The sequence below is a fragment of the Seriola aureovittata genome, chromosome 19, assembly GCF_021018895.1.
Source record: "Seriola aureovittata isolate HTS-2021-v1 ecotype China chromosome 19, ASM2101889v1, whole genome shotgun sequence".
NCBI classification, from domain to species: Eukaryota; Metazoa; Chordata; class Actinopteri; order Carangiformes; family Carangidae; genus Seriola; species Seriola aureovittata.
Genome location: NC_079382.1, coordinates 17,250,263 through 17,275,920, shown reverse-complemented (window position 1 = coordinate 17,275,920; position 25,658 = coordinate 17,250,263). Strand labels below are relative to the sequence as shown.

Below are 25,658 nucleotides of genomic sequence, written 5' to 3'. Positions count from 1 at the left end.
GCTTTTTGGTGACATGTTTCAGTTTTTGTTGCTTCATGGTTTATTTCAGTGCTCGAAAAATCAACTGAAAGGGCTCAAAGAAATTAGAATAAAGAAGCACTGTGTTTGACAAAGGAGTGACAATAATCCATTTGTAGAGGCCCAGATGACTCAGAGAGTTAAACTGTCAAAGCTGTGGTCAAATAAAAGGCCAGAATATTGGAGCCCCATATTTCTGACTTGAATGTCAGTCATCCGTCTTCTTGTTCTCTTGTTCTCCAGCTGGCCTTCGGCCAGCCTGCTATTGATCTGGCAGCGTGTTACTATTACTGTGGGGAATGGCTTGGAGCTGCATGGTTCAGAGGATGTAATTTTCTTTCTTTTCTCTCAAAACATGTTGCCCAGGTTTCTCTGTGCAGACATCCCAACCCCGCAGGGCCATGGCTGACATTTTCTCTCTCAGCAGGACGTATACCCGCTTCATTATAGCCGCGGTGAATGGGCTTGTCGGTCTCCTCTTCCACAGACTTCTCTTTGTACCAGGAAAGGCTAATTGCACCAGTTTCAAGGTTGTGAATTCAAAAGGGGGCTATTTTACAAATAAAGTGTATTTTTGTTGGCATGTCCTGAGTGTATTTGGGTGTGCGTGCTCGGTTGCGGGTCCAGCTGTGAGTTATTGTTGCTGATTCCCATGGGTCAGTGTGGTTGACTCATGGGAATCAGCCCACTTCCAGTCTGATAAACTCTTGTGCAACTCACTGTAGGCCAGGAGTGACAGAACCATGAGGTTAAATAAATGTTCAGATTTGAAATGTAGTTTTAGTGGAAATCCCCAGGACAGGCACAGCAGCATCAAATATAGGCTGAGATAAAATCAGTTTAGTCCTCAACAACTGCTTCCTGTAAAATCTGGCCCTAATGGCACAGGTGGAAAGTAATTACATTTACTAAATAAAATACTGTACTGCGTACAATCTGATACAGTTTACTTTGAGGGCTTACATTTGATGCTACTTCATTACATTTACAAGTATTGTTCTTTTTACTCCACTACATTTATTTTACTCTTATAGTTACTTAGTTACTTTGCAAATTAGTATTTTCCATACCAAACACATGATTATCTTACAAAATGTGATGCTTTCAATTTAGATTAAACTATCTAAAATTAATAATATATATGTGTGTGTGTGTGTGTGTGTGTTTGTGTGTGTGTAGTATATATAATCCATAATACATAATAATACTCTGAAAGAGATTACTATATAATGAGAAAAAAAAGAGAACTCTTTTACTTTGAAGCCTTTTCAACACTTAACTGGTAATAATTTTAATTTTTAATACAAGATTTGTAATGGAATATTTTAATGTTGTAGTATTGCTATTTTTACCTAAATAAAAAATTCACAAACTTCCTTCATCACCTTTTAATAGATTAAAACAGGTTCTGAAGATGAATCTGCACTTTGCCATCATATTTTTATCTCTATCTTATCTTATCCCTTCACACTCCACCAGATGCTTCTTGCATAAGACTCCAGTGAGTATGACACAAACTCAAACAGTGAACAGATTACTGAGGGACAGAGACAATGGCATCTGCAACACTGGTGAGAATAAACCAATGATCATCCTGTTGCCCGAAGAGATCATTAAACTACAATCAACAGCATAGTCCTTGTCTCCCCATAACCCACCTGTCTGCCAAGCTGCCTGCCAAGCCCGCTAGTTGGTCCATGCTAAGCGTGTGGTGATGACATTGTAATCAGGCAGCCCACTGCCCCACGGGGAGTTAAATAGAGCGGCTCGCAATAAGTCTGATGAAATCTGCTCCCACTGGGCTGCTCTCAAAGCTGCAACACAAACACATACACATTCATACAATACACAGTAAATACAAAAACATAGAACACACGAGCTCGGCTGTCACAAGCATGTTCACATAATGTACAAGCACATGTATCTTTGTATAGACTGTTTGTCATAAGACTAATCCTAATCATCTTAACCAGCAGCTTGTTGAAGAAAATTTACTCAAGTCCCAAGTTTGCTGTAGTGGTGTGAGTTTATTGGTATTCCAGCCAACTGACACAGAGCGGGTCTAGTGGTCTAGCGGGTCTTGGTCTAGTAGTGGGTCGGAGGACCCACTACTAAACCAAGTAGACCAAGATGTAGCAAACAGGCAAAATTTCCTTAGTCCCAAAAACTTTTCTGTATGTGTGTAACAGCAAAATATGTTTTTACTCCACACAAACTGTTGTAGACAACTGTGATCTCCATCATGAAATGTGTAAGTCTATACAGTAGCCCTGTGTTTGCATGTAACAGGGAAATGCAGATACTGTAGAAGTGAATGCTGCTTAATTTGTTTAAGTTTTTCACTTTGTAGATATAACCAGTAATATGATCTGTTTTCTTCTTGGATTTGTTGGTTTCCCAGTTTGGGTTTCTTCGAGCATAGTGGGTAGCACTTATGAAGCTCACTGGTAGCCTATAACGACTAATTCGCACGCTTACATGTTCACTAGTTCACTTCTTATTACTATGATAATGCAACTCTGACTCCACAGGAAGTGTTGTGTTTTAAGTATCCTGCTTTTTTCTGGATGTATATTGTCATGAGACGCACAGGAGGAAATTTCAGCGTCTTTGTCTAAAACTCTGGGGTCAACAGCTGGTGTAACCTGCGATAAACCCTTTGTGAATACCTGTTTTGATTAACGGGGCAGGGGTTGATTGTTCATGACAGCGGAAGCCATTAAAGTCATTTGAGCAGCTGTCTCCACACACCATCAAGGTCTTGTTAGAATCGTATTATTATATTGATTCTGATGTGTAGCCCAAAGCTGCCTGTGCCCCTTGCCTGTGGCAGACAGCCAGGATCTGTTTCTTTTAACAAGAGAGGGAAGGAAGGGTAGCAGCAGACTGATGGCCGGAGACGTAAAAGCAGAAGGCTTGTCAGTTTGAATCTGCAGATTGGTTGGGAACATCTGCGCTGGGACATGAAAGAGGCAAGCTTTCTGTTCTTTTCATTAATATTTGCTGTTTTGTGCCAAACACGAGCACTTTTAGTGGACACACTTTGACACGGACAAGTACCAGGTTTGATAACTTTGCAGCAGCTGTTTAGCGGTAGCAGGTTCACCATTCTTGCTCAATAGAGTGATTTTTGCCCCCAATCTATCAATTACACCCAAGAGTTCAAAAATGTCAGTTATCCTTTAGGCAAAGAGCTAGAAAAGAGATGATTATTTAGCTTAGCACATAGACCGCAAGCAGAGGGAACCTGAGAGCCTGGCTCTGTCCAAAGATAAACACAAAGTGGAGTTCTGTCATCACTGTAGAAACTACAGGAAGTCACTAGCCAATAAATAGTACATTGTGCAATTTCCTTTTACAAACATGACTTGGTGTTTTTATTATTGATGCATTTCTGTTTTGTGTGCATATTAATTATTTGTGTGATTTAGAGGGGCTGCTGGGCAGATTTTTAGTTTAAATTCGGAGAGAGCCAGACTGTTTTCCTTTTGCTTCCAGTCTTTATGCTAAGACAAGCTAATAGCTAACGGTTTTAGGGGTGATGGTGTCAATTCTCTCTTCTAAATCTTGGCAAGAAAGCAAATAAGCACATTTCCTAAGGTGTCAACATAAAGTATTCCTTTAAACAGCCAAAAACTGGGTTAGTAGATGGATGTAGGGGTAAGTAAGACCACAGTATGGTTAAGGGGAAAGGTGATGAGGTCACAACTCAACCTTGCAGCTTATTTGCCCCTTGAAAAGATGTTATTGTTTCTCTGCTTTTATTTAAATCTCCAAGGTTTCTTCTTAGTCTCATATTTTTCTTTAGTCAGTAAAAAAAAAAGAACCCATTTTCTGTTTAAGGGTTGGTAGGCTGTAAAACACGAGAAACAACAATGGAAATAACGTCAGGATTTTTTCAAAGTCTGATGTGTTGTGTTTTACAAAAAATATCATATAGTTGTCAATAAACCAAACCAAAAAACCAAATGTGATGTTTTAGTGTAACTGCTGATGGTCATGCAATGGGAGCAGAAAAAACAACATATTTAGCCATTCAGAGTCCGCAGGCCAAAAACATTATAATGCTTTTGTTCCTTTTGTCCTCATGAAGCAGCTAAATTTGTCTTCTGTAGCAGATTTGCCGCCAGTTTTACCTCCCTCACTCTCAGCTTACTCCCTCAGGTTCCTATGCTGGAAATGATCACATGTTTTTAGCCAAATTATCAATCTTTTGAAGCAGAAGTAGGTAGAGCAAGGTACTTTTTTATTTTTTATTTCTTTTGTATTCTTGGACATATGATGATACAATAATTATCAGGTTGTTCAAAGAGATCTTGGGAGATTTGTATAGGATGTGCAGTATAGCATGCCTAGTCTATTTAAAGCACTCTACATTAAGCAGAGTCTGTATGAGTCTGTTGTGGAAGTAGTCATGTAAGCTTTGACCCAGCGTGGGAGCCTGCTAGAATTGTATTCCACTGACAGCAAGCTCACACATTATAAATATACTCATAAAGCTAAAAGGGTCAGAGAAATGTACACAGCATGAGGACACATCTGCAGTACAGTATACTGCGGGTACTAAGGGCGCAGAAGTTGAAAGTGTTTTTCTAGGAGCTAGTGGTCTGTGCATGTATGACTGTGAGTGTGCACATAATGTTCTCTCTATAATGTGTTTTTTTTTCTTTTTTGTACCACTTCTTTAATGTGATCACTTTAAAGGTCCAGGTGTAAAAAAAAAAAAAACACACACACATGTAGCCATTTCTCTCTCCTTCTTTCTCTCTGCTCTGGATTGGGTTCAGGGTTTATATATAGCTTCTGAGTTGTTTGGTAGTTTCTGTCTCCAAAGCGACCAACTTCTCACTTCCCACTCTCTGACGCAAACAAAAAAGCATCTGTGCAGAGAGGGGGTGTCAACATTGCAATCAAAACAAAAGTAAATCAAACTCCAATCTGATGATTTCAGTGTAAAGTGGGCAGAGTGCTTTATTTAACACTTTATCTGTACAGGTGTGACAATGGGCCAAAGACATGCGCTGTCCTGTGGAATCTCACTTCCTGCTTGTTTCACATGATTTAATGCTGCTGTAGATACTTTTATAGACATTATGACTATAGTAACAATATATAGGGATCGAATTAAACTTAGTGTATTTTGCAGCTTGAAAGCTCTCATGAAATGGTATTATTACTCCCTTTATGTGACACATTTTCTTTGAAAAGAGATGAAGTTTGATTTGAAAGGACGGGCAGAAAGGCTGGATTTTATTAGTTGCATTTTTAGTTACACCAGCTAGTGCAGAATAATCTTGTCATTGAAAATGAACTGCACTTTTTCAGGAAGTTCAAGTGGCCACTTCATAGCACGCATACACATTCGAATTTCATGGGCAAATTAATTAAATGCTTTGGTGCATCAGAAACTCTGAAAGCCCTGTTTCTGCGCTGAAATAATAGCGACCTTGTTCTGTTTTGTAAACCATCCAGCAGATTGTATGCTGAAGTACACACACAAGCTGTGTCTAATTTCACAGACAGCACAGGCAGCTTGTGTAAGTGCCATCTCCATAGGCTGAAGGGAAGTGAGCTGAACCTGCATCCTCTTCTCTAAATGAGAAGGACAAAAGATGATTCACCGCAGTATCATCACAAGTGTCTTACAACTACAAAGGAGGCAGTGGTTGAAGCAAATGATTAGCCCTATAACTGCAGACTGTGAAACAGGCAGCCTCTGTATTGAGACAAATTGCAGCAATAAAATACAGAGTAGAAACCGGCAGATTAAAAGTAATGTGGTGATGGTTTATTGATATCAAAATGCTAAATATAGGCCATTCAGTCAATCCTTGCTTCAAATAGAACTTTCAGATTGATCAAACTTTTAGACCGTCTCTCCTTTTTCCTCTCTGACTCTGTCCCTCTTTCTCTCCTCTTTGCCCGTCTCCCTCTGCAGATTGAAGACATTGTCACTCGCATCCAGGATGAGACAGAGGGGGTTCCCATCAGAACTGTCAAAAGCTTCATGACCAAAATCCCCAGCGTTGTCACAGGTAAGAAATGGAGAGAGGAAGACGTCAGAGGCTGACAGTGACAGAGCCTGCAGTCTGTACACATTAAGTGCGTCAGTGATGTGAGTGGCTGGTGAAAAGAGATGAGAGAAAGACAGAAGGAGACCGTGGAAAATGCTGAGATGCATCACCCTGAGATCCTCATGTTTCTGGAGAGCTGGAAAGATGACTCGTTGTTTCCAGGGTAAAGTGTACAGGAAGTGTTACACTTGGGTTTTTGTACAGATTAAACAAATGAGATATAACTTGTTTATTAGTGAGTTTTAGAGGTGCTGGTTAACAGATTTTGTCACTGTGTCTCCCCCTGTTTCTAGTCTTTATGCTTTGCTAAGATAACCAGCTGCTGGTTGTAGCTTCTTATTGATTGAACAGATGTGGTATCGATTTGCTCATCCAACTCTCAGCTAGAACGTGAATAAAAGTCTTTCCCAAAATGTGCAACTATTCCCTCAGTTAAATCATGAATTTATTTGAGAGGCGCCCCTTCAGTTAATCAGTTTCTGCTTTATTTCAGAACTTTACCTGAAGAAAGTTCAGCAACCGGTAATTAGCCTGTTTCATTTTACCACATTCTGTGGGTAAGCCCCAGAGCCATGGTGAATAGTGATCACAATTGTGATAGTGTTGGAGAAAAGTACAAGCTAGATCTCCAGCTGAGTCACACCCTAACACACGAAAACACAGCGGGTTTTGTGGCTGCATTTCATTGTGGTTGTGTCAAGGCTGCTGGTTTTTTTTTCTCTGCAATGGATCACTGGAGGATAGGTGAACAGCTGGAGGGAGAGTGAGCGGACAACATATGATTAAATGTGTGGAAAAGAAGGTGCAAGTGTGGAAAACAGAATGAGTAATGCTGTCCTCCTACTGTCAAGGTGCCCTTAAGCAAGGCAATCAAGCCCCGACTACTTCAATAAAGCTGGGACTGTAGGGGGTCAATGTGTGCGACTATCTCACTGGGAAAACACACAGTCAAACTTTGGAAATAAACTTTGTAATAAATAAAGATTTGAAATAGAAAAATGAAATGAAAAATGGACGCAAAATGAAAACAATTGTTAGCAAGTTGAAGGTAAGCTGTTGAAGGATGGATGTTACCGCAGCCACCTTGCCTGCTGGCTGTAGTTGCTTCACTTGATAACCCAAATCACTTTAACAGGCTGGAGCCGCAGTGGGAGGCTTTGACACACCCCATAGAAATGATGGAAACAAAGGAAGGCTATTATCATTCTTCTTTTTTTTCCGTCTTGCACTTATGGAAAATGCATTACCCCAATATGCCATAAGCAGAGCGTATCAATAAACACAATTACTACAGCAGCGGATGGATGTGCAGAGCAGCAGCTCAAATCTTTGCAGCTGAGTGCCGGGGGCCAGGAAACTTAATGAATGATGGAGAATTAAACACCACCTCCCTCAGGGCTCAGACAAAGCAGAGGGGGAGCACAGATAAGATTATACTCTATCTCCACAGCAAAAAAGAAGCTTTTTAGGGAGGTTTACCATCATACTTATTACAGAAAATAATGTCAGGTCTCTAAATATTACTCTCCTGAGTATCAGTGGCTTGAGATCATCTTCATTTTCAGGAGGTAAAGACTTTACTTGGATCATTATTTCATCTTGAAGACGAGAGCTTGATATGAAACAGTCAAAAAGTTATTATTTCTTCATCAGATCTTCTTGTTTTGAAATTATTCATTGAAAAACATATCAGCCAGTGAATTAGTTTAATTGTTTGTTGTTACACTTTTTGTTCGATTTGAAAGGGAGACGTGATGGAAAAGACTTTCCATGTTTAAATTTAGCGTTAAAAGTGTGGCTCAAAAAGTAGTAATGAAAGTACTGAATTTTCTCCTGTTTTTTGGTTTTTTTTTAAATCACACCCCATCTCCCCAGCATTTCTCTGTAACACTCATGTGTCTCTTTCTGACCTGATTTAGGTGCAGATATTGTTCAGTGGCTGATGAAGAGTCTGTCCATCGAGGATCCAGGTAAGTTTTGAAAAATTATGCCTGACTTGAGTGTGCTGTACTGAATGTAATGACTTTGTTTAAAGGCCACAGCCTCCTGTGAGAGCAGAAGTCATGGAACTACAGGATGTTACTAACAAAAAGACATGCAAATACACATATCACAGACATACATTCTTACCATTTTAGAAACACAAACTGAATTGAACAAAAGATATTTGCAGTTAGCCTTCACTGAACAGACTTTACTTATAACAAAAAAAAAAACAAAACAAAAAAATCATAGTGGCTAGTATTTGCTATGGATTGGTTCAGTTGGCCTGACCTGAGGCATGGTGGTGGGAGAGCAGTGTTTATTGTTGGTACAGTAGCCCACAGCGTGGACACTGAGTCAATCTTTGAGTCATGGTACATGATACAACAGGCTATTTAAATATATGGTAAACTGTGATCAATAACGTTATATGCAGCAAATGTTTGACCTTTTAATGATGTAAAGATGGGAAATCTGTAAATCTTCATTGTTACAACATTTTTATAGAAGTATAGTTTGACTTCGTGGTCCTGATATTTTGGACAATTCCATCCATATAGATATTGCATTAGAAATAATATGTGGAGTGCTGAGGAACCCGCTGTGATCTGCACTCCTTGTTCTTTCCCTTTCGCAGCTGAGGCCATGCACATCGGGAGTCTCATCGCAGCTCAGGGGTACTTCTTCCCTATCTCAGACCATGTCCTCTCCCTCAAGGACGATAGCACTTTCTACCGCTTTCAGGTGAGCAAGAGCATCAAGTGGTAAAAGAATGAACAAATCAGCTCGACTCTATATTTAAGTTACTTCAAGACTGATACCCGATGCATGACCAACTAAGTTCTGTGAAATTTTAGGTTCTCAATGTCTAGGGTTAATCTCAAAGGTTGGTGTCTCATGGTATCATGGTCAGGTTTAGGGTCACATAGTCTGTTGAGAAACCAGAAAGGGGTAATTGACAATTGGTTCAACTTCTCTTTATAGCCACCTGATACTGAGTTGAGTACCCCCCCCCCCCCCCAACCCTATAGGGATAAGTGATATGGATAATGAATGAACGTTATAATTGTCATTAGAGGTGCCCAGGCCACATGAGCTTAGAAGACGTTACGTTACATTCTGAGGCAAGAGAAAACAAAAAGAAAGGAAGCTAATACATGGACATTTTTCTAACACATTATTACATTCAAAAACATTATATCATGTACTGTAATCTACATTCATCTGTGATATCAAGCAGAATGGGATGCCAGCAGAATATGAAATGCATTTAATTATCAAGCTCATAAATCATCCAGTATGAAGTCACTGCTGAGAGTATCAAGTTCTACATTTTGTGACAGCAGATTGGATTTGGTGAGACATCTGCTGAGTTATAGCACTAAAGAGGAGAGTATTTACTTTACACTTACGTGCAGTATCATAACAGCATTCCAGATTCTCATTGTGTAGAGCAATCAACAGAAAGATGGATGGGAAAATGTCCTGTTTGTGACAGGAAAAAATATTGTGGCAAAGTTCCAGAAACACTGACAGACCTGAATACAAAATATGTAAAACTGTCATGCTAGCAGCGTTGCTCTATGTTGGTCGGTTCAACATTTTGGTGTGTGTTATGATGAATTGTGAGAACTTTGTTGATCCCTGACTTTTCATCTAGAGCCAGCATCATGGTGAAATTTTGAATTCTCCAAAACTTTGGTTTATCACCAAACACCTACAAAAAAGATTTATATTAGCCTCACCTGGAAGTAGCAAAAGTTGGCAAATAACATGGTGAGCATGACAAATATTATACCTGCTAAACATCAGCATTTTAGTGTTGCCATTGTGAGCGCGTTAGTTAGCATTTAGCTCAAAGCACTGTACAAAGCCTCACAAAGCTGCTGGCATAGACTCTGTATGAAGTTTTTTGAGTCTGAGCTTTGAAGGGTTGATCCAGGAGATTTTAGCCAGGGAAAACAGTTTGACAAATAACTAAAACTCACAATTTTTGAGTCAGTGTTTGTAAGCATACACTGTATAAAAAAAAAAAATCTTTCAAGTAATACCACTGTAAACAGATTACAGCGCAATACTTTTTTTTTTTTGACTAAGTGGAAATTGCTCTGTGCCTTTAGTAACAGACCTAAGCTCAAACTAATCCCTTCTTCATCCTACATTGGGGTAAAAAAGTCCAGCAAGGTTAATCTGGGGGTGCTTACTTTCATAAAGACCCCAATCAGCTGTTAAAGATCACTTGTTCCGTTATAGAATTACACACCAATCTTGATCTTGGTGACAAAAGGCCCTGTCCACTGTCTACAGCTTCCTCAGTACTATGATGGGATCCTGGGATCCTATTAAAAATGAATGGTGATCTGTTAAAATATTCATCAAGCGAGTGAGGGGTTCAGGCTGAGTAGGCGGGCACCAAAAGCCCGACAGAGACATAGTGTAGTGGAGTAGTACACTAGAATTAAAGTCTCGTCAAGGGACTAAAAAGAAAGCAAAGTGTGCTGACATTTCACTCCTCCTTTGGCATTAAAGTCACAGATTAATTATGCCAGGCTGCTTTATCCCGACTTCCCTAATTAAAAAGAGGAAACAATGTTTTCAAATTCCTCAGTGGGGAACAGTGGGGTGGTATGTTACGAGATTAGAATGATCTCTGGGTGAATAGGAAGGAAGACGACATAACACAGACTTGTTGGAGCTGAGTCTTCACCAGAGCTGGAGGAGCATTTTAATTAAACCAGACGGCAGTGCACATTGCCGTGCTTTGACCTTGGTTCTCCTCCTTCAAAGTGAAGTGGAAGAGACGACAAGAGGAGGAGGGAGAGGAGGAGGAAGAGGAGGAGGGCTGTCTGCCATAAGCTTCATAAAAATAATCAGTATTCATTAGCATTTAATTTTTCAAGCAGAGCAAGACAAAGAGGAACACAGAGGGAAAATCAAAACAATTAAATACTATGTAATATCTCTCCTCATTGAAACAACTAAAGATGGTTTTAAAACTGTGATACAAGACCGTGTGAGCTATGTCAAATAACAGTCCTATCAGCATCTGTTCTTTGCCTGCTGGCTTTACTGTTCTGCTTTCACATTGTTTATTTTTGCAGCTTTCACCGCCTCTCGTTTTATTGTGTTGCTGCTGCGCTCCAACTCCTCTGCAACACCCCAGGACGCCTCTTTCCTGGTGGAAAAGTTTCAGGAGTCAGCTGCTCTGAATCCGTTCAGTCATGATAATAAAAATGTTTTGATTGCTCACGTAATGGTGCAAGGCAATCATGTGCACTGCTGTGTCTCAGAGGCAAAACAACAGTCTGGTAAAGGTCATCGCCATCACTCCAGTTTTGTCAAAAAGTTTGGAAAGGACACGTTTGCGCGCACAGTTTTGACTTTTCAATTTTTTCTTTTTATTACAGATTTTAGTCTTTGAAATTCAGCCAATATGATGCATCATCACTATTTTGTTTGTGTAGTTGAAATATAAATCATTGGTTGATCTACTTTCTACTCTCACCTTTTCACTTTGTTCCCCCTCAGGCACCGTATTTCTGGCCGTCCAACTGTTGGGAGCCTGAAAACACTGACTACGGTGAGAATCTTAAGGGGATGCATTGACATTTTGTGTGTGTGTGTGTGTTCCCCTTTTTTATTTTTTTAAACCAATTATTTTGGGAAAGCTCTAGGTAGGAAACATTTAATTTGTGTTATAGCTGGTGAGTGAAAAACATGTCCTCCATTGTCCTCCATTATTCGTCAGGTCCTCAGATTCAGATTAAAATGCTTCTAATCCATTACCTTCTATAAAATGTGCTGGTGCAGTGAGTCTGTAGATCTAAATCAGAACCAGTCTTTACGAGGCATTACACAGAGCGCAGAGTACACTTCCAGAATCATCAGAATACAAATAAACAGCAACAGCAGCTGTAGGGTTTATACCTCTGTATATGGATTCTATCAGTCCAGCCCTAACCTGGTCCCAGAACAACATTTTTGTTTTCTCCAGTTCCTGTATCATCAAACATCAAATAGAAAAGAAATAAAAAAGTAAATGTATTCTTGTGTAGATGTAAGTGAATATTTTTAGCTTGGCTTTAGAGCTCAACTCCCACAGTGTTAATCTTTTATACAGGAATAACTATATAACTATACAGAATATGTAATTATCTCAGTTTGTACGGTACATGCACAGATTTACAGAGACAAATAGATAAAGGTATGAAATGTGGCAACCAATTAGATATTTCATAGCACAGGGCTCGATCAATAGTTTTGTTTGTATGTGACCTATACTGACATTTAACTTTATAAACCTGTGGATGTCAGCCAGTCATGCTGTTGATGTTTGATATGCCTGAACATTTGATACTTGATCACACCCACAAAAACTGTGTGGAATACACAATTAAATTTCACATATTTACTGAAACGAGCAATTATAGTTTTGTAACTTCTCATCGAAAGATTCAATACATAGCAAAGTTTGTTTTTAAAAAGGCCCAGCTGCTAGCAGTGAAATGATTTCATCGATGCTGGGGTTCAGAGAAGAGTTGTAGCATCCCATAATGACTTGAATTATATTTTAGAGATTTTGTTTTTATGTTAATTCGCTAAAATCATTTATAAGAAATTTGGAGGCAGTTTTAATCTTGCATCGGAATGACAGACACTGCCACTAACAATTAAAACTACTATATAGATGTAACTATAGAATGTAAATGCACACAATGGCTTCACCACAAATGGAATCAAAAACAGGGCTGATTAAAAAAGTGAAATCTTTACTACAAGATTTGTCATGGAAATAATGAACTTTACAAGAGTAGTTATTAAAATCTGACCTGGCAGTGTAAACACAGTTTGTATCAGGCTGTAGCACAACTTCCGCTGTGGAGAGGAACAGTCAACAGGATTAGTTGATCACAGTTCCACTTCCTGCCCTTCATCCTGCCACAGAGGCAGTCATGGCTGGAGTTTAGAGCTCAGTGCCTCTTCACACTCCACCTCATAATCCTAAAGCAACAGATAGGGGGACAGGGCCTCTGAAACTGATTGTCCTCTCATACCATGGGAGGTGAGGAGAGGTGAGGCGGGCACATAGAGGGATGGGAGATGCATGGATGAGTGGATGAATGGGGGCAGGGAAATGTGTATACTGATAAATCCTCTCTGTCTGTCTCTCTCTATCAGCTATCTACCTGTGCAAGCGGACCATGCAGAATAAGACCAGGCTGGAGCTGGCAGATTATGAGGCGGTGAGTGCTTGACTGTTCCTCTAAGCTATTACTTCTTAGTATCGATCTGTGTGTCACGCTTGGGGCAGAGAAACACAACCTCTTAAAGGTCAGACTCGTGTGTGTCTGGGATGATATGCGATCGAAATTGCATCTCCCGAAGGATGTTCTTTAAAACTGTGGAATGTCCAGAAAATTTCATTGTGTTTAGCCTTAGTATTATTTATTCCTTGGGGAGTTTGGATCGTAACACGTCCCCGTGTCTCTATCTGGTCGCCGACAGGAGAACCTAGCCAGGTTGCAGAGAGCCTTTGCCAGGAAGTGGGAGTTTATCTACATGCAGGCTGAGGCCCAGGTCAAGTAAGTGTGCTCTGTTACCATGGCAACACATGCAACTACAATGCACGCAGTGATGTCATTCACACCTAGGGTAAAAGATAAACAGTGCAGTATAATCTCATGTTAAAGTGAGGAAAAAAAACCCATTAAGACCCCTGCATGATTTTTGTGCTAACTGCATGCAGATACTGAGTCCTCCTGTGTGTTTCTAACATGGTCACACAGAACAGTATTCTTGTCGTCATATCGCCTTATCAACTGTGGCTGAAGTATGTAAAGCAAACATTAAGATGTATATTGTATAATGCTTCTATGACCACTGCGGTCATAGAAGCATTAAGACGATTAGGTAAATAATACACATTGTTACATTTATTGTTGTACATTGTTAAATGACCAAACATTATATTACTAGATTAGCACTGACTGATGTTTTACAAGATCTTTTGTTTTGTATGTAAAATTGTGATCTGAAAAGTAGCACATTCATATATTTCCTTCTGAAAGTACCTCCAGACTATACTTTGCTACAGTACTTCAGTAAATGTACTTGGTTACTTTCATTTCTGGGAATGTGGCTCTGTCAAGATTCTTCCACATAAAGATACTGTTGTGGATGCAGGTTTGTTCCCTTCAGCAACACCAAACAGTCAGCGCTGCACAATGGGACGATGTGCTTGCTGTAGATTTGTCCACTGGTTGCAAGCGGTGCACACACACACTCAGAAGATGGCGCACAGACAGGAGCGGGGACCGTGCCAAACCCCTTGAGCACGTATTGTTAAAACTGATTGAACGACTTTATCATCTCTAGTCGATCTCTCCCTCTCCTTCTTATCCTTCCATCTCGATTCAACCGCTACATCTAATGCCGACGTCAGAAAAGCCACAAGATATCTCACACTGACTGATCTCATCCGCAGGATCGACAGGAAGAAGGATAAAACTGAGAGGAAGATCCTTGACAGCCAGGAGAGAGCCTTCTGGGATGTCCACAGACCTGTGGTAAGCCTGTGCATGTGAGATTATAGACGCCCACCTCATCTTCCATCCACATTCTGTGTCTCCTCTGTCTTTCCACAGCTCTGTTTGGGTTCACTGTAAAGTATTTCCGAGATTCCTAAAATGTGCTTTTGTTTTGCTTCACCAGCCAGGATGTGTAAACACCACAGAGATGGACATCAGAAAATGCAGACGCATGAAGAACCCTCACAGAATTAAGAAGGTAGGAGCTGATGACATTTTTAAGTTGAAGCTACATTTTTAAGTAGTTTTGTAAAACCTTCAGTCACTGGTATCTGTTTCCAAGAATGTTTACATGGAAAAATTCTGAAACAGAAATTAGATATTAAAAAAAATAGATCACTTTAATATTAGAAATGTTAATAATATAATCACATCACTGTTTCTTAATAAGACTTATTTTCATTTCTCATTTAGTTAAATGTGTCCCTTTAATTTGACAACACAATGCTTCCTTTGCAGTTATTTTCAAGCCTTTTCTGCACTGTAAGAAAAATAATAAGTGCATGCTCTTTCTCTCTATTACTTCTCTCCTCTCTCATCATGTTCAAACGGTCCAGTCGGTGTACGGTGTGGCGGAGGAGGGAACACAGTCTCAGAGTCCCATACACACTCCCTCGCACCAGTACAGAAAAGACACCAAGGAGGATGTGGAGAAAGAGGTAAAAAAAAAAAAGAAAAAATTCTCCAAATGTTGTTGTTGTTGTTCCTTTTTTTTCTTTGCTGTGCACCTCCAGCATTTGATTTCCTTCCAGATAAGATTGGCAGCCTGTACACTGCATATGCACTTTGTGCTGCCAGGTCAAATTTGACAAGAAATCTAGGCTACTGTATCACTTTTTTAGCACAACGGCCATAAAACCGGAAGATAGCAACGTTAGCAATGTCTGAAATTGAAGCTGCCAACCAACTCATAGGTGGTAAACAAACACTGTCATCTCCTGTTCCAGATCTTGTTCCTGAACACCCAGCTCGACCGTCACTGTATGAAGATGTCTAAGGTGGCTGAAAGGTACAGGAAACTCACTTCTCGGCCGCACTGAAAATACTGCACATCCTGAAGAGCATGTCTAATTTTTATCTCATCAATCTGCACATTACGTTAGCTGATAAAGGGACACCGGCTTTCCCCATAAAGGCCTACTTTTCCATCCTCTCACATCCCGTCTACTGTGTCTGTAGTAGAACAGTGGCAGATGGAGGTAGTTTCGTTTTGACTTCTCTATCTGAACCTGTGGTGTTTTTCAGTTTGGCATTTAGAAGCAGACTGTAGGTATGAAAAAAGACAAGTGGTACTGCTGTGTTGTCTGAGGGTGAATTGTTTGCTGCCGTACGTCACCTCCGCTTGCATGTCCCGGTGTCTCATCCATGTGGAACCTCATTGAAAAACAGGAGAATAACAGCAGCTCCACCTCATCTAATACAACAAAATGGAGTCAAGCATTCCAAGATAAAATGGTTGAAATGAGGCGATAAGATGCAGACGTGCTCCAGGGATATTGAAAAAAAAAAAAAAAAAAAAAAAAAAAAAATATATATATATATATATATATATATTAGAGTATATGTATCAGTGAGCACTGGAAATCTTATTTTATTGAAAAAATCTGCCAGTGCACTGAGAGCCTTCATAATAGAAAGTGACTTGTTTGAAGGAATCCAGGAAATGAGGCTCTGTAACGTAAAACAAGGGAGTGTTATTGCACCATTTGAGAACATTTAAGTTTAAAGACGATATTACAAAATGCCCCAAAACAAGTTAATGTACATTAGAAACAATTTTTTTCACTTTTTTTAAGGTAATAAAAATTATTTTTCAGAATGTAAGTGTGGGCTGGAGAGGGGACAAGCTCAAAAGATTGCATAAGGAATGGGGCCAAAAGCTGGCGTTCCTGTCACTCTCAGAAATTGAACATTATAAGTTTAAAAAATGTTCCATTTAGTGTAGGACTGTTATGTTCAATTGCATTAAGTCACACAGGTGTTTTTGTTATTTTGTCCCCTGTCCTGTATGAGTTCCCATCCCCTCTCCTCGCCGCGTGGCTGACCCACTTTGGTGTTTGCCTCCCCGACAGTCCCGTCCTCTGCTCAGTCAGTCAGGAAAGCCATTAATTTCCCAGCAGAGCAGAAAAACTGTGATTACTACTGGCTGTTCGCTCGCTCTGCCTACATGACCCTTTAACCTCCTGTCTCCACGCATGGAGCTGAGTTTAATTGGTGCTCCACGGAGCGGAAAGTTTGGGGCATTAACCCAAACCTTGCAAGAGACAACATGACAAACAACATCAGTCATGTCAGGTGCTTCGCAACATTCAAAACATCTAGTGGAGCGGCTCTTCCAGTAAGACGAAACATGTCGTAAATGTGATGATTGAATCACTACAGGTAGAAAATCACTTCCTGCAGAGGTTTGTTAATGCTCGGGTTATTTTTATTTTAGTGCCTGAGTTGGTCTCGGCAGTCTCAACAGTGTATCATAAAACTCATGTATATATATGTGGGCACTTGCAAAGTCTTGTAGACAGTAAAAGAGCTGATATGCACACGGGGAAAGAAGCCTGATGATGTTCACTGTACAGTCAAAGGCTCTCACAGGCGGATGCTTCACTTCCTGTTACATTCTGCTCTGTGGGTTGGAAGCCGCAAACCAACCAAAGTACAAAGCTTGGAAGATTAATGAGGAAGTCTTATTTGTTGTCTAAATCTGGTAACATCATTTCTTGAAGCATTTATTTTGCTCATACGTCTATATTTGTTTGGGCTTATTCACTTCTTTCTCGATGCTCTTAAATCTTGAATGTAGCTCAAAAGTGATTAAAGCGTGATTTTATTTTGTGCTCGCAGACACAACTTCCTTGCTATTAAATTTATGCATAATTCAGAAAGCGCTGCACGTGAACACCCAAACAAACTCAGCACAGTGCAGTTTGTAACGGCCGCTCTTCATGCTGCTGCTCTTCGTTGTGCTGATACCTCTCTTGTCTTGTGCGCGGCTGTTGCAAACATTGCGCCGATCCGACAGGACTTTACAAGGGGGTTGTTTGTCGACTCTGTCTGGTCTAATGATGTAAATGTACGCTCTGCTCCCTGGGATTTATCCATAGTGTTTGTCTGACCTCCTCTATGTAACTGAGTATGAGATCGCTTTAGTTTCTTGGTCAAGCGATCAGTCTGTTTCCATGGCTGCTGGTTTGCAAACATTTGTAACTGGGTTGTATTTGTTAAACGCTCTGTATGCCTCGCACAAAGCTTCTGGGTGTCTCTATAGATCCAGATGTGGCAATGGTTACCCCATCACTCTCCTTAATGTGTTTGCACCTAAAAAGCAAAATAGTCTAAGCTCTCAGTCATTATGTTCATATTCTCAAGTGCAATGACATGTAAATCAAATGCTCCTGGATTTTATTTGATGTCCTGCCTCAGAGGGAAGTGTTGAGCAGATTTGAATTTTGCTCTCCGCTGAGCAACTTGAAGATGTCATGAAGTGACACGCTCAGTCAGTTTATAACACATTTGCTGTGATAAAAGGTGTTTTTCACAGAGTTTGTTGGGGCTCAGACGTGTCATAGTTGCAGTCCAGATACTCTCTAGAGGATTTCTACAGTGGCTAACATGGTGTGGATCAGAAACCACACAGTGTTATAATAGATTCTTGTATTAAAGTGAGCACTACAGCGTTTTCCGAGTGCTGCTGTTGTCGATGGCGTCTGCTTCACTGAGTCTCTCACTTCTTGTTTATCTCAGATTATTAAAGAGAAGAAGGAGGTTCACATCTGAGCTTTGGTGATTTTGATCAGAACAGATGTTCCTGCTTAACTATTTGTTTTTTTTCATAATTTACTTCTGAAAACTGTCAAGTCACATTCACAAGTAAACAGAGGAAATATTGATCTCACTGAGCAAATGATCAAAATGTCACTATTAAACTCCAGCTATGCCCTCACCCTCCTCTGTCCCCTGTGTGTGTGTGTGTGTGTGTGTGTGTGTGTGTCAGTCTGATATCCTACACTGAGCAGTACATGGAGTATGACCCGTTTGTGACTGCACCAGAACCGTCCAACCCCTGGACCAATGACGATCCTTCCTTCTGGGACCTGGAGGCCAGGTACAGAACCAGAAACCCACAGCAGTTTCACTTTCACAGCCCGAGAACATTTCAAGTCCATTTTTGTGAATGATTTAACTGGCAGTTCATATACAGGGTTTCTGTGTTTTAACATAACATACATACATGGCTTGAAAGTCTGTTGGGAAAGATTCATTTTTACTTTTTTTTAAACTTTATTTTATTGCTTCTAAAAGTTGTATTTTCTAAAAAAAAAAAAAAAAACTAAAAAAAAAGAAAAAATGAAGAAATCTACTAGTGTGGCAAGACCTTGTCGACCTGTTTTTATTACAAATCAACTTGCTCGAAGAATTTAACAGAAATGAGTGTTCGTATGTTGAACCTACACAGAATAAAGCAGATGGCTGCAATAATAAGAACTGATTTAACAGCACTGGATATTTACAGGTAATTACTTTGAGTGATTGGCCATTTACCGAAGTGGCAAAGGAAATTCACAGTCAATTCAAATCAAATAACCCACCTAAGTTTATGTATAACAGACAAATGTGAAATTACCGATTGCCCATTGAAGTGTTATCAAAAGATATGAAAGTAATGAACTGAAGTATTATCTCTCAGAGAGGGCGCTCGCAGCTCTTAACAAGTTGCACTATGCTCTGAACTCCTGCTTTGTCTGAATTATGCAGGAATTAATAAGAGCAGACGTATAATCATTGTGCTTAATGTGTCTTAATAATTCAGCTGAATTGATTAATGGCAGGAGAGGAGGAGAAAATATTCCCCACAGAGAAAAACATTTGGAGGAAAATTGTCATAATGCGCAGCTTTCAAGACACCAACATCAAATCAACATCTGCCCCTTTTCAATGTCTTATTCCCTCCCTGTAATTTAGTCTCAAATCTCTCTCTGGGATGTTTATACTCTCTCTCCATCCTCCTCCCATCTCTTCCAGTAAGGAGCCCAGTCAGCAGAGGGTGAAGAAGTGGGGTTTCTCTCTGGAGGAGGCCCTGAAAGACCCCGCAGGACAGGAGCTCTTCCTCAAGTTCCTGGAGTCAGAGTTCAGCTCAGAAAACCTGCGGTGAGCACGCACGATGCTTCACTAATTATCTCCAACATTGTTATCTGAGAACATAACGCCTCCGGCCACAGCTATCGCCGGCGTGGAGGCGCCGCGTTCTCAGACTGTCTGTCCGACCGTCCCGTTCCCGTGAACACGATATCTCAGGAACACCTTGAGGGGAATTTCTTCATATTAGGCACAAACATTCACTTGGACCCAAGGGTGAACTGATTTAGAATTTGGTAGTCAGAGTTCAAAGGGCAAAGGTCGAGGCCACTGTCACCTCACTAAATCGGTTTTGGTCATAACTGAACTTTGCAACTTGGTTGGTGCAGGCATTCAACCGCAAAGTCTTAAGGTTTTTGCCAGTTCATGAAAACTTTAACGTTTGCTGCTGTGAACATGCTGTGCTTCGAAGAGGTAGTTTGTCGTGGCTGTAACTCAGGAAGTAGAACGGGTCATCCACTGAAAACAAGGTCGGCGGTTCAATTCCCAACTCCTCCAGTCCACACGTCAAAGTGTCCTTGGGCAAGATACTGAACCCCAAACTGCCCCTGATGGCTGTTCCCTCAGTGTGTGTGTGTGTGTGTGTGTGTGTGTGTGTGTGTGTGTGTGTGTGTGTGTGTGTGTGTGTGTGTGTGTGTGTGTGTGTGTGTGTGTGTGTGTGTGTGTGTGTGTGTGTGTGTGTGTGTGTGTGTGTGTGTGTGTGTGTGTGTGTGTGTGTGTTGTGTGTGTGTGTGTGTGTGTGTGTGTGTGTGTGTGTGTGTGTGTGTGTGTGTGTGTGTGTGTGTGTGTGTGTGTGTGTGTGTGTGTGTGTGTGTGTGTGTGTGTGTGTGTGTGTGTGTGTGTGTGTGTGTGTGTGTGTGTGTGTGTGTGTGTGTGTGTGTGTGTGTGTGTGTGTGTGTGTGTGTGTGTGTGTGAGTATTTGTATTGTAAAGTGCTTTGGGTGGTCTATAACACTAGAAAAAGTACAGTCCATTTAACATTTGTGAATAATTAGAAACAAAGTATTTTTTAAAGGAAAGTTTCCTCTGCATTTTAAGACAGACACATGTTCAAAAAAGCAGCGACTGTTCTCTGAACGCCACGTTTGCTGACACATGATTCTGTGCTCTTACAGCTGTAATTGCAGCACTGTGCATTTTCACTTGTGGTTCTGTGAGGCGAATAGAACAGTTATTCAAAAGCTTTCACTGCTCTGAAAATAGCCAGAAAAACACTGATTTCTCTTTGGCATCCCTATTATTCCTGCCTACAACTTCAACCCACTTGCACACCACAGACACAGGAGGAACTATTACAAATGAAGGTTTTCCAGTTCCCAGTTGTTTGGAGGGTACCTGAGATGGAAACCTTGAATACACAAAGAAAAGAAGGACAATTAAAAAAAAAAAAAAAAAAAAACAAGAGTAGGAAACATGATGCTGATAAGCTGTATTGATGCAAAGATTATCTTTTCACCTGGAGGTGTAATTACTTTTCTGAGTTTTGAAAAGCAAGATACATATTTAACTGGTTTCTTTTGAAGGATGTTTATCCCAAGTAAGAAATTTACATGCTGGAAATTTTCACAACAATGGCTGAAAAAAAGGATAAACTACTGAAAATGTGAATAAAAAAGATTTATGAAAAGAAAATAGATAGAATGCAGCTTCAGTGATTCCTGTTGGAAAACTGGGTAATAAAAGAGAAGTACAGAGTAATACAAGTACGATTCAAGAAGAAAAATACAAGTTAAGCTAAGCTAAGCATCTATTGGCTGTGGTTTAATATTTACTATACAGGCATGATATTGGTATCAATCTTCTTATGCAACTCTCTGTAAGAAAGCTAATAAGCCTATTTCCCGAAATGTCAAACGGTTCCTTTAAATCTCAAAGCGCAGCTAATATCCAGTGGACTGTACTCTGCACCGCTAACATCCAGTCAATACTATAAACTGCTAGTTTCACATGACTCTGTGTCAGATTTGGACCTGTAGTCATCCATCCCATCATCCTTTTACCTCCTCCTCATCCTCCACTAGAAAATCAATCACCGCTCCACTATATGAGATACATCCCCCAAAACAGCACATACACACACTCGCACACATTCAAACACGTCCAGGCCCCCGGCAACCAAAAATAACACACACAGGTAGCAAACAGCAACAGCATGGCTAACCACCTATATCCCATGAATCAACAGTGGAGGGAAGAACCTTGCAGCTGTTAGAGCCTCTCTAAATGTGCAAGTGTGTGTTGTGTTGATTTAATGAGGTCGTTGTTGTTTATTGATCCACAGTATAAATATATTAAATTCATCTTTCATTTAGACGTACAGATTCATGCTGTCAGGACAGAAAGACCTCACAGTCTGTGAGAGAAAACACACACACACACACACACACACACACACACACACACATACATACATACATACATACATACATGCACATGTATATGAGGAAGCATATACACCTTTATCACTCCTCACCTCTGCTTTCCTTTTCCTTTTAATTGCTTTTGGTTTCATGAGGGAGCTTGTGGGATAGCACTGCAGAGACTGAGTGACACTGAGTGCAGAATAGCTAGAGTGAGAGAGACAGCGACGCCCCAGAGGTGTTTCTCTCTATATTGCTGAACCAGTCCACAGATCAATATAGATACAAACTAATATTGGAGGCAGTCAGCCAGTGGCTCGCTGCTGCCTCTGGTGCTTAACACAGTGTAAGACCTGCCTCCGTGCAGGACTACAGTCTGAGCATGCCCCAGTGAAATGTCTAAAATGAAAGCCTTAAAATGTTAAACTTGACCAGAGGAAGTCCCTTTTTCACGAGTCACACTTCATGTCCTTGAAGAGTCGCCATTTCTTATACTGCACCTAAACAGCTTCAGATTGAAATTGACTATTTTTAAATGTTTTTCCCCTTTTTGTCTGCTCGCTCAGTCTTTAAAAAAAATCCAATCACCGTTAAAAAGTTTCACATTTTGTCATTTTAAATCCTGATTTTGCTCTGGAGCTTGCAGTTCTGTTTCTGTTCCTTTCATTTACTGTCTTTCTCTCCTGTGTATTACTTCAAGCAGGAAAGCCAGAATCCTCAAGTGTGTATAATTAGTTGCATTGTTTTAATTCCACTACAGTTTGTTTGCTATAAAAAAAAAAAGTATAACAATTCATTAATTCTCTCATTAATTTTTTTCAAAATTGTATTCCTCTCAAAATGAGTGAAACAACAAGGAATGGACAGCGACAAAATCTCAGTAATGATGAAATTCCAATTGTTTGTCATTTTAAAGACACAATCATCAATGTATTTTTAGAAATGGGTTAGGGAAGATTTTGACACTTTCTTAGGATAAAAGATGATTAATATCTGTATCCAGTGTGAAAGTATTCAATCTCTCACCGACAAATAACCACATTGTTTGGACACGAGTCAAATCATGACTGTATCTGAAGCGCTTTATGATTTCTACTGTTTCAGGTTCTGGTTGGCGGTGCAGGACCTGAAGAGGATGCCCCAGCAGGAAGTTGCACAGGGGGCAGAGAACATCTGGGCAGAGTTCCTGGCAGAGGGAGCACCCAGCACCATCAACCTGGACTCCCACAGCTACGAACGCACCAGCCAGAACCTGAAAGACCCGGGGCGATACAGCTATGAGGACGCACAGGTGGGGAAAATACAAGACACAGGAGGAAAGAGAGAAGGAATAGAAATGTATCGCACTGGCTGACTGCCTTGTTTAATAAGTTATATATCTGCAACTGGTATTTATAAATTACATTGAAACAAGACGGCGAGAAAAAAAATCAATGTACTTAAATGCCGTACAGAATCCCTTATGGCGATTCAAGAGCCAAACCTCCTTATTCACACCTGTCAGCTGAAAGGTTAGCCTGTCTAAGCTAAAGGGAAATTCACTAATACACATAAATAATACACCTGCTGCATTTTAATGTACAGAATTCACCGGCTACAGCTAAAGCGACCCTCACACCTACTGGCAGCTGATCACACAGGGAGATGGAATACAAGTTGAATACAATAAAGAGGGTTGTCGTCAGTAATTTGCATCACAATTCTGACATTATACATTATATTTGTACTAGCTATTGAACTGTCCTCCCCTATTATTTATCCACCCATCCGTCCATTTGTTATCTCATCCTGCAGTGGGTAAGGGGGGGGGGGGCACACCCGGGACAGATTGCACTTATTATTGGTCAGATTTTGGTTGGTAATATTATTCAACATAACGGTCGGTAATAGTGTGTAAGGCACAGAAGATGGGAGAGAGCTGGGCATTTTAAAACCTGAGATAAAAGGAAAAGAACATTTATGCATCAAGAATTCCTCTCCGCATACAACACGCTCCTAATAAATAATTTTTCTTATTGAGGTCAAAGATTAGTTGGAAATATAATGACAAATCTCCTCTGCTGCGGGGCCTAATCTCAGTGCCAGTCACAGCGGTTATATCTCCCTTTTTTAATTTACATCTCTTCAGGTGATCAGTGTCAGCGCTGCCTCCATCCTGCACCGCTGCGTTTGTCTTTCTTAACACACTGCACCGGTATCGGCTAATGGGTTTATATTGTGTGGTGATTTCTGGAGAATACGCCTCGCTGGGTGATGGATAAGGTTGGGGGGGGGGGGGGGGGGGGGGCCTGGGTGGTTGGTGTCTATCAAATTTCCTCTCCTGTTACACGCTTAAAAGGGAAGAGTTAAGTAAAGAGTAGATTTCGCCTGTCACTTAGTTGGCAGCGAGCTACAACCATCTTTCTCCCTCTGCGACAGTCTCGTTTAGTTTACTCTGAGTTTGCAAACTGGTGCATATCATCAGCACAGAAGAGCCATATTCTGTATTAACCCCAACTCCCCATCACCCCCTTTTCTTTCTCTTCGTGTCTCTCAATTTCACCCTTTCAATTCAGGACCACATCTACAAACTGATGAAAAGTGACAGCTATACTCGCTTCCTGCGCTCCAACGTGTACCAGGACCTGCTGATGGCAAGGAAGAAAGTATGTGTGTGTGTGTGTGTGTGTGTGTTTCTGTTTTGTCATCAACCCACAGGTCAACTTCTGTGACAGTATTATATATGAAGGAAGTGCTAGCATGCAGCAGTGGCAAAGCAGGAACCGAAGGTTACTCGCCAAGGTCACTTGGTAAACAGGCGTCAGTGAGGCATCTTAAAATGAAGGAAAATGTGGAGGATAGTGGTTTCTTGCCTTGAAGCGGGGACTGGTGAGGTTGGAGCATGCCACTGTATATGATAACGTCACACTTAATTCTCTACAAACTTCATTGTTTTCACATTAGTTAAATCTCTTTGACTTTCAACCATTTTTCACTTTAAGATGAAAAACCACATTATTGCAATTTTTTCCAAGCAGCCACAGCGATTACACGGAGCTGTTATGTGTGGAGGAAAAAAAAAAAGAAAAGATTTTGCCAACGATCTTGTAAACTGACCGTTAAAAATGAGCAGATTTGTCAAAGACGCATTTGAATATGTTAGTTCTGAACACTCCTCCCTCTCTCTCCTGTTTCCCTTTGACTCCTCAGCCTGAAACGGAGCAGGGCCGACGCACCTCCCTGGAGAAGTTCACTCGCAGTGTGGTGAGTGTCCCGCTGCGTCCGCTTTTCACTCTTAAAACAGCATTCATTAAAGTGAGATGAATTATAACACACATCTGTTTCATGTCCCCAACAAAGAGTAGAAAGAACAATTAGTGACTCAGTTCTTCTTCTTTGAAAAAGTACTTGCGAAAGTTTTAATGTAATTTGTGCCTGAGCTCAGTAATTCAAGCATGTCCACTGATACTGCACTTTGGCTCCTTCCCTGAGGAGACATGTTCTTTTTCTTGATATTGGTCTTAG

At 40.5% G+C, this 25,658-nt stretch overlaps 1 protein-coding gene across 2 annotated transcripts in view; it reads left to right on the top strand.

The window, feature by feature from the left end:
- Window positions 1–25,658, top strand: part of rgs6 (regulator of G protein signaling 6) — an 82,616-nt gene that overhangs the window by 54,413 nt on the left and 2,545 nt on the right. For both annotated transcript variants that reach the window (XM_056404740.1, XM_056404741.1), the window contains exons 3-17: window positions 5,957–6,053; window positions 8,012–8,062; window positions 8,713–8,819; window positions 11,604–11,655; window positions 13,254–13,318; window positions 13,581–13,657; window positions 14,560–14,641; window positions 14,787–14,861; window positions 15,220–15,321; window positions 15,610–15,671; window positions 18,654–18,764; window positions 19,682–19,807; window positions 23,259–23,445; window positions 24,710–24,799; window positions 25,344–25,397. In XM_056404740.1, the coding sequence (XP_056260715.1) occupies window positions 5,957–6,053; window positions 8,012–8,062; window positions 8,713–8,819; window positions 11,604–11,655; window positions 13,254–13,318; window positions 13,581–13,657; window positions 14,560–14,641; window positions 14,787–14,861; window positions 15,220–15,321; window positions 15,610–15,671; window positions 18,654–18,764; window positions 19,682–19,807; window positions 23,259–23,445; window positions 24,710–24,799; window positions 25,344–25,397 (1,338 nt within the window). The remainder of the gene's footprint in view (window positions 1–5,956; window positions 6,054–8,011; window positions 8,063–8,712; window positions 8,820–11,603; window positions 11,656–13,253; window positions 13,319–13,580; window positions 13,658–14,559; window positions 14,642–14,786; window positions 14,862–15,219; window positions 15,322–15,609; window positions 15,672–18,653; window positions 18,765–19,681; window positions 19,808–23,258; window positions 23,446–24,709; window positions 24,800–25,343; window positions 25,398–25,658) is intronic.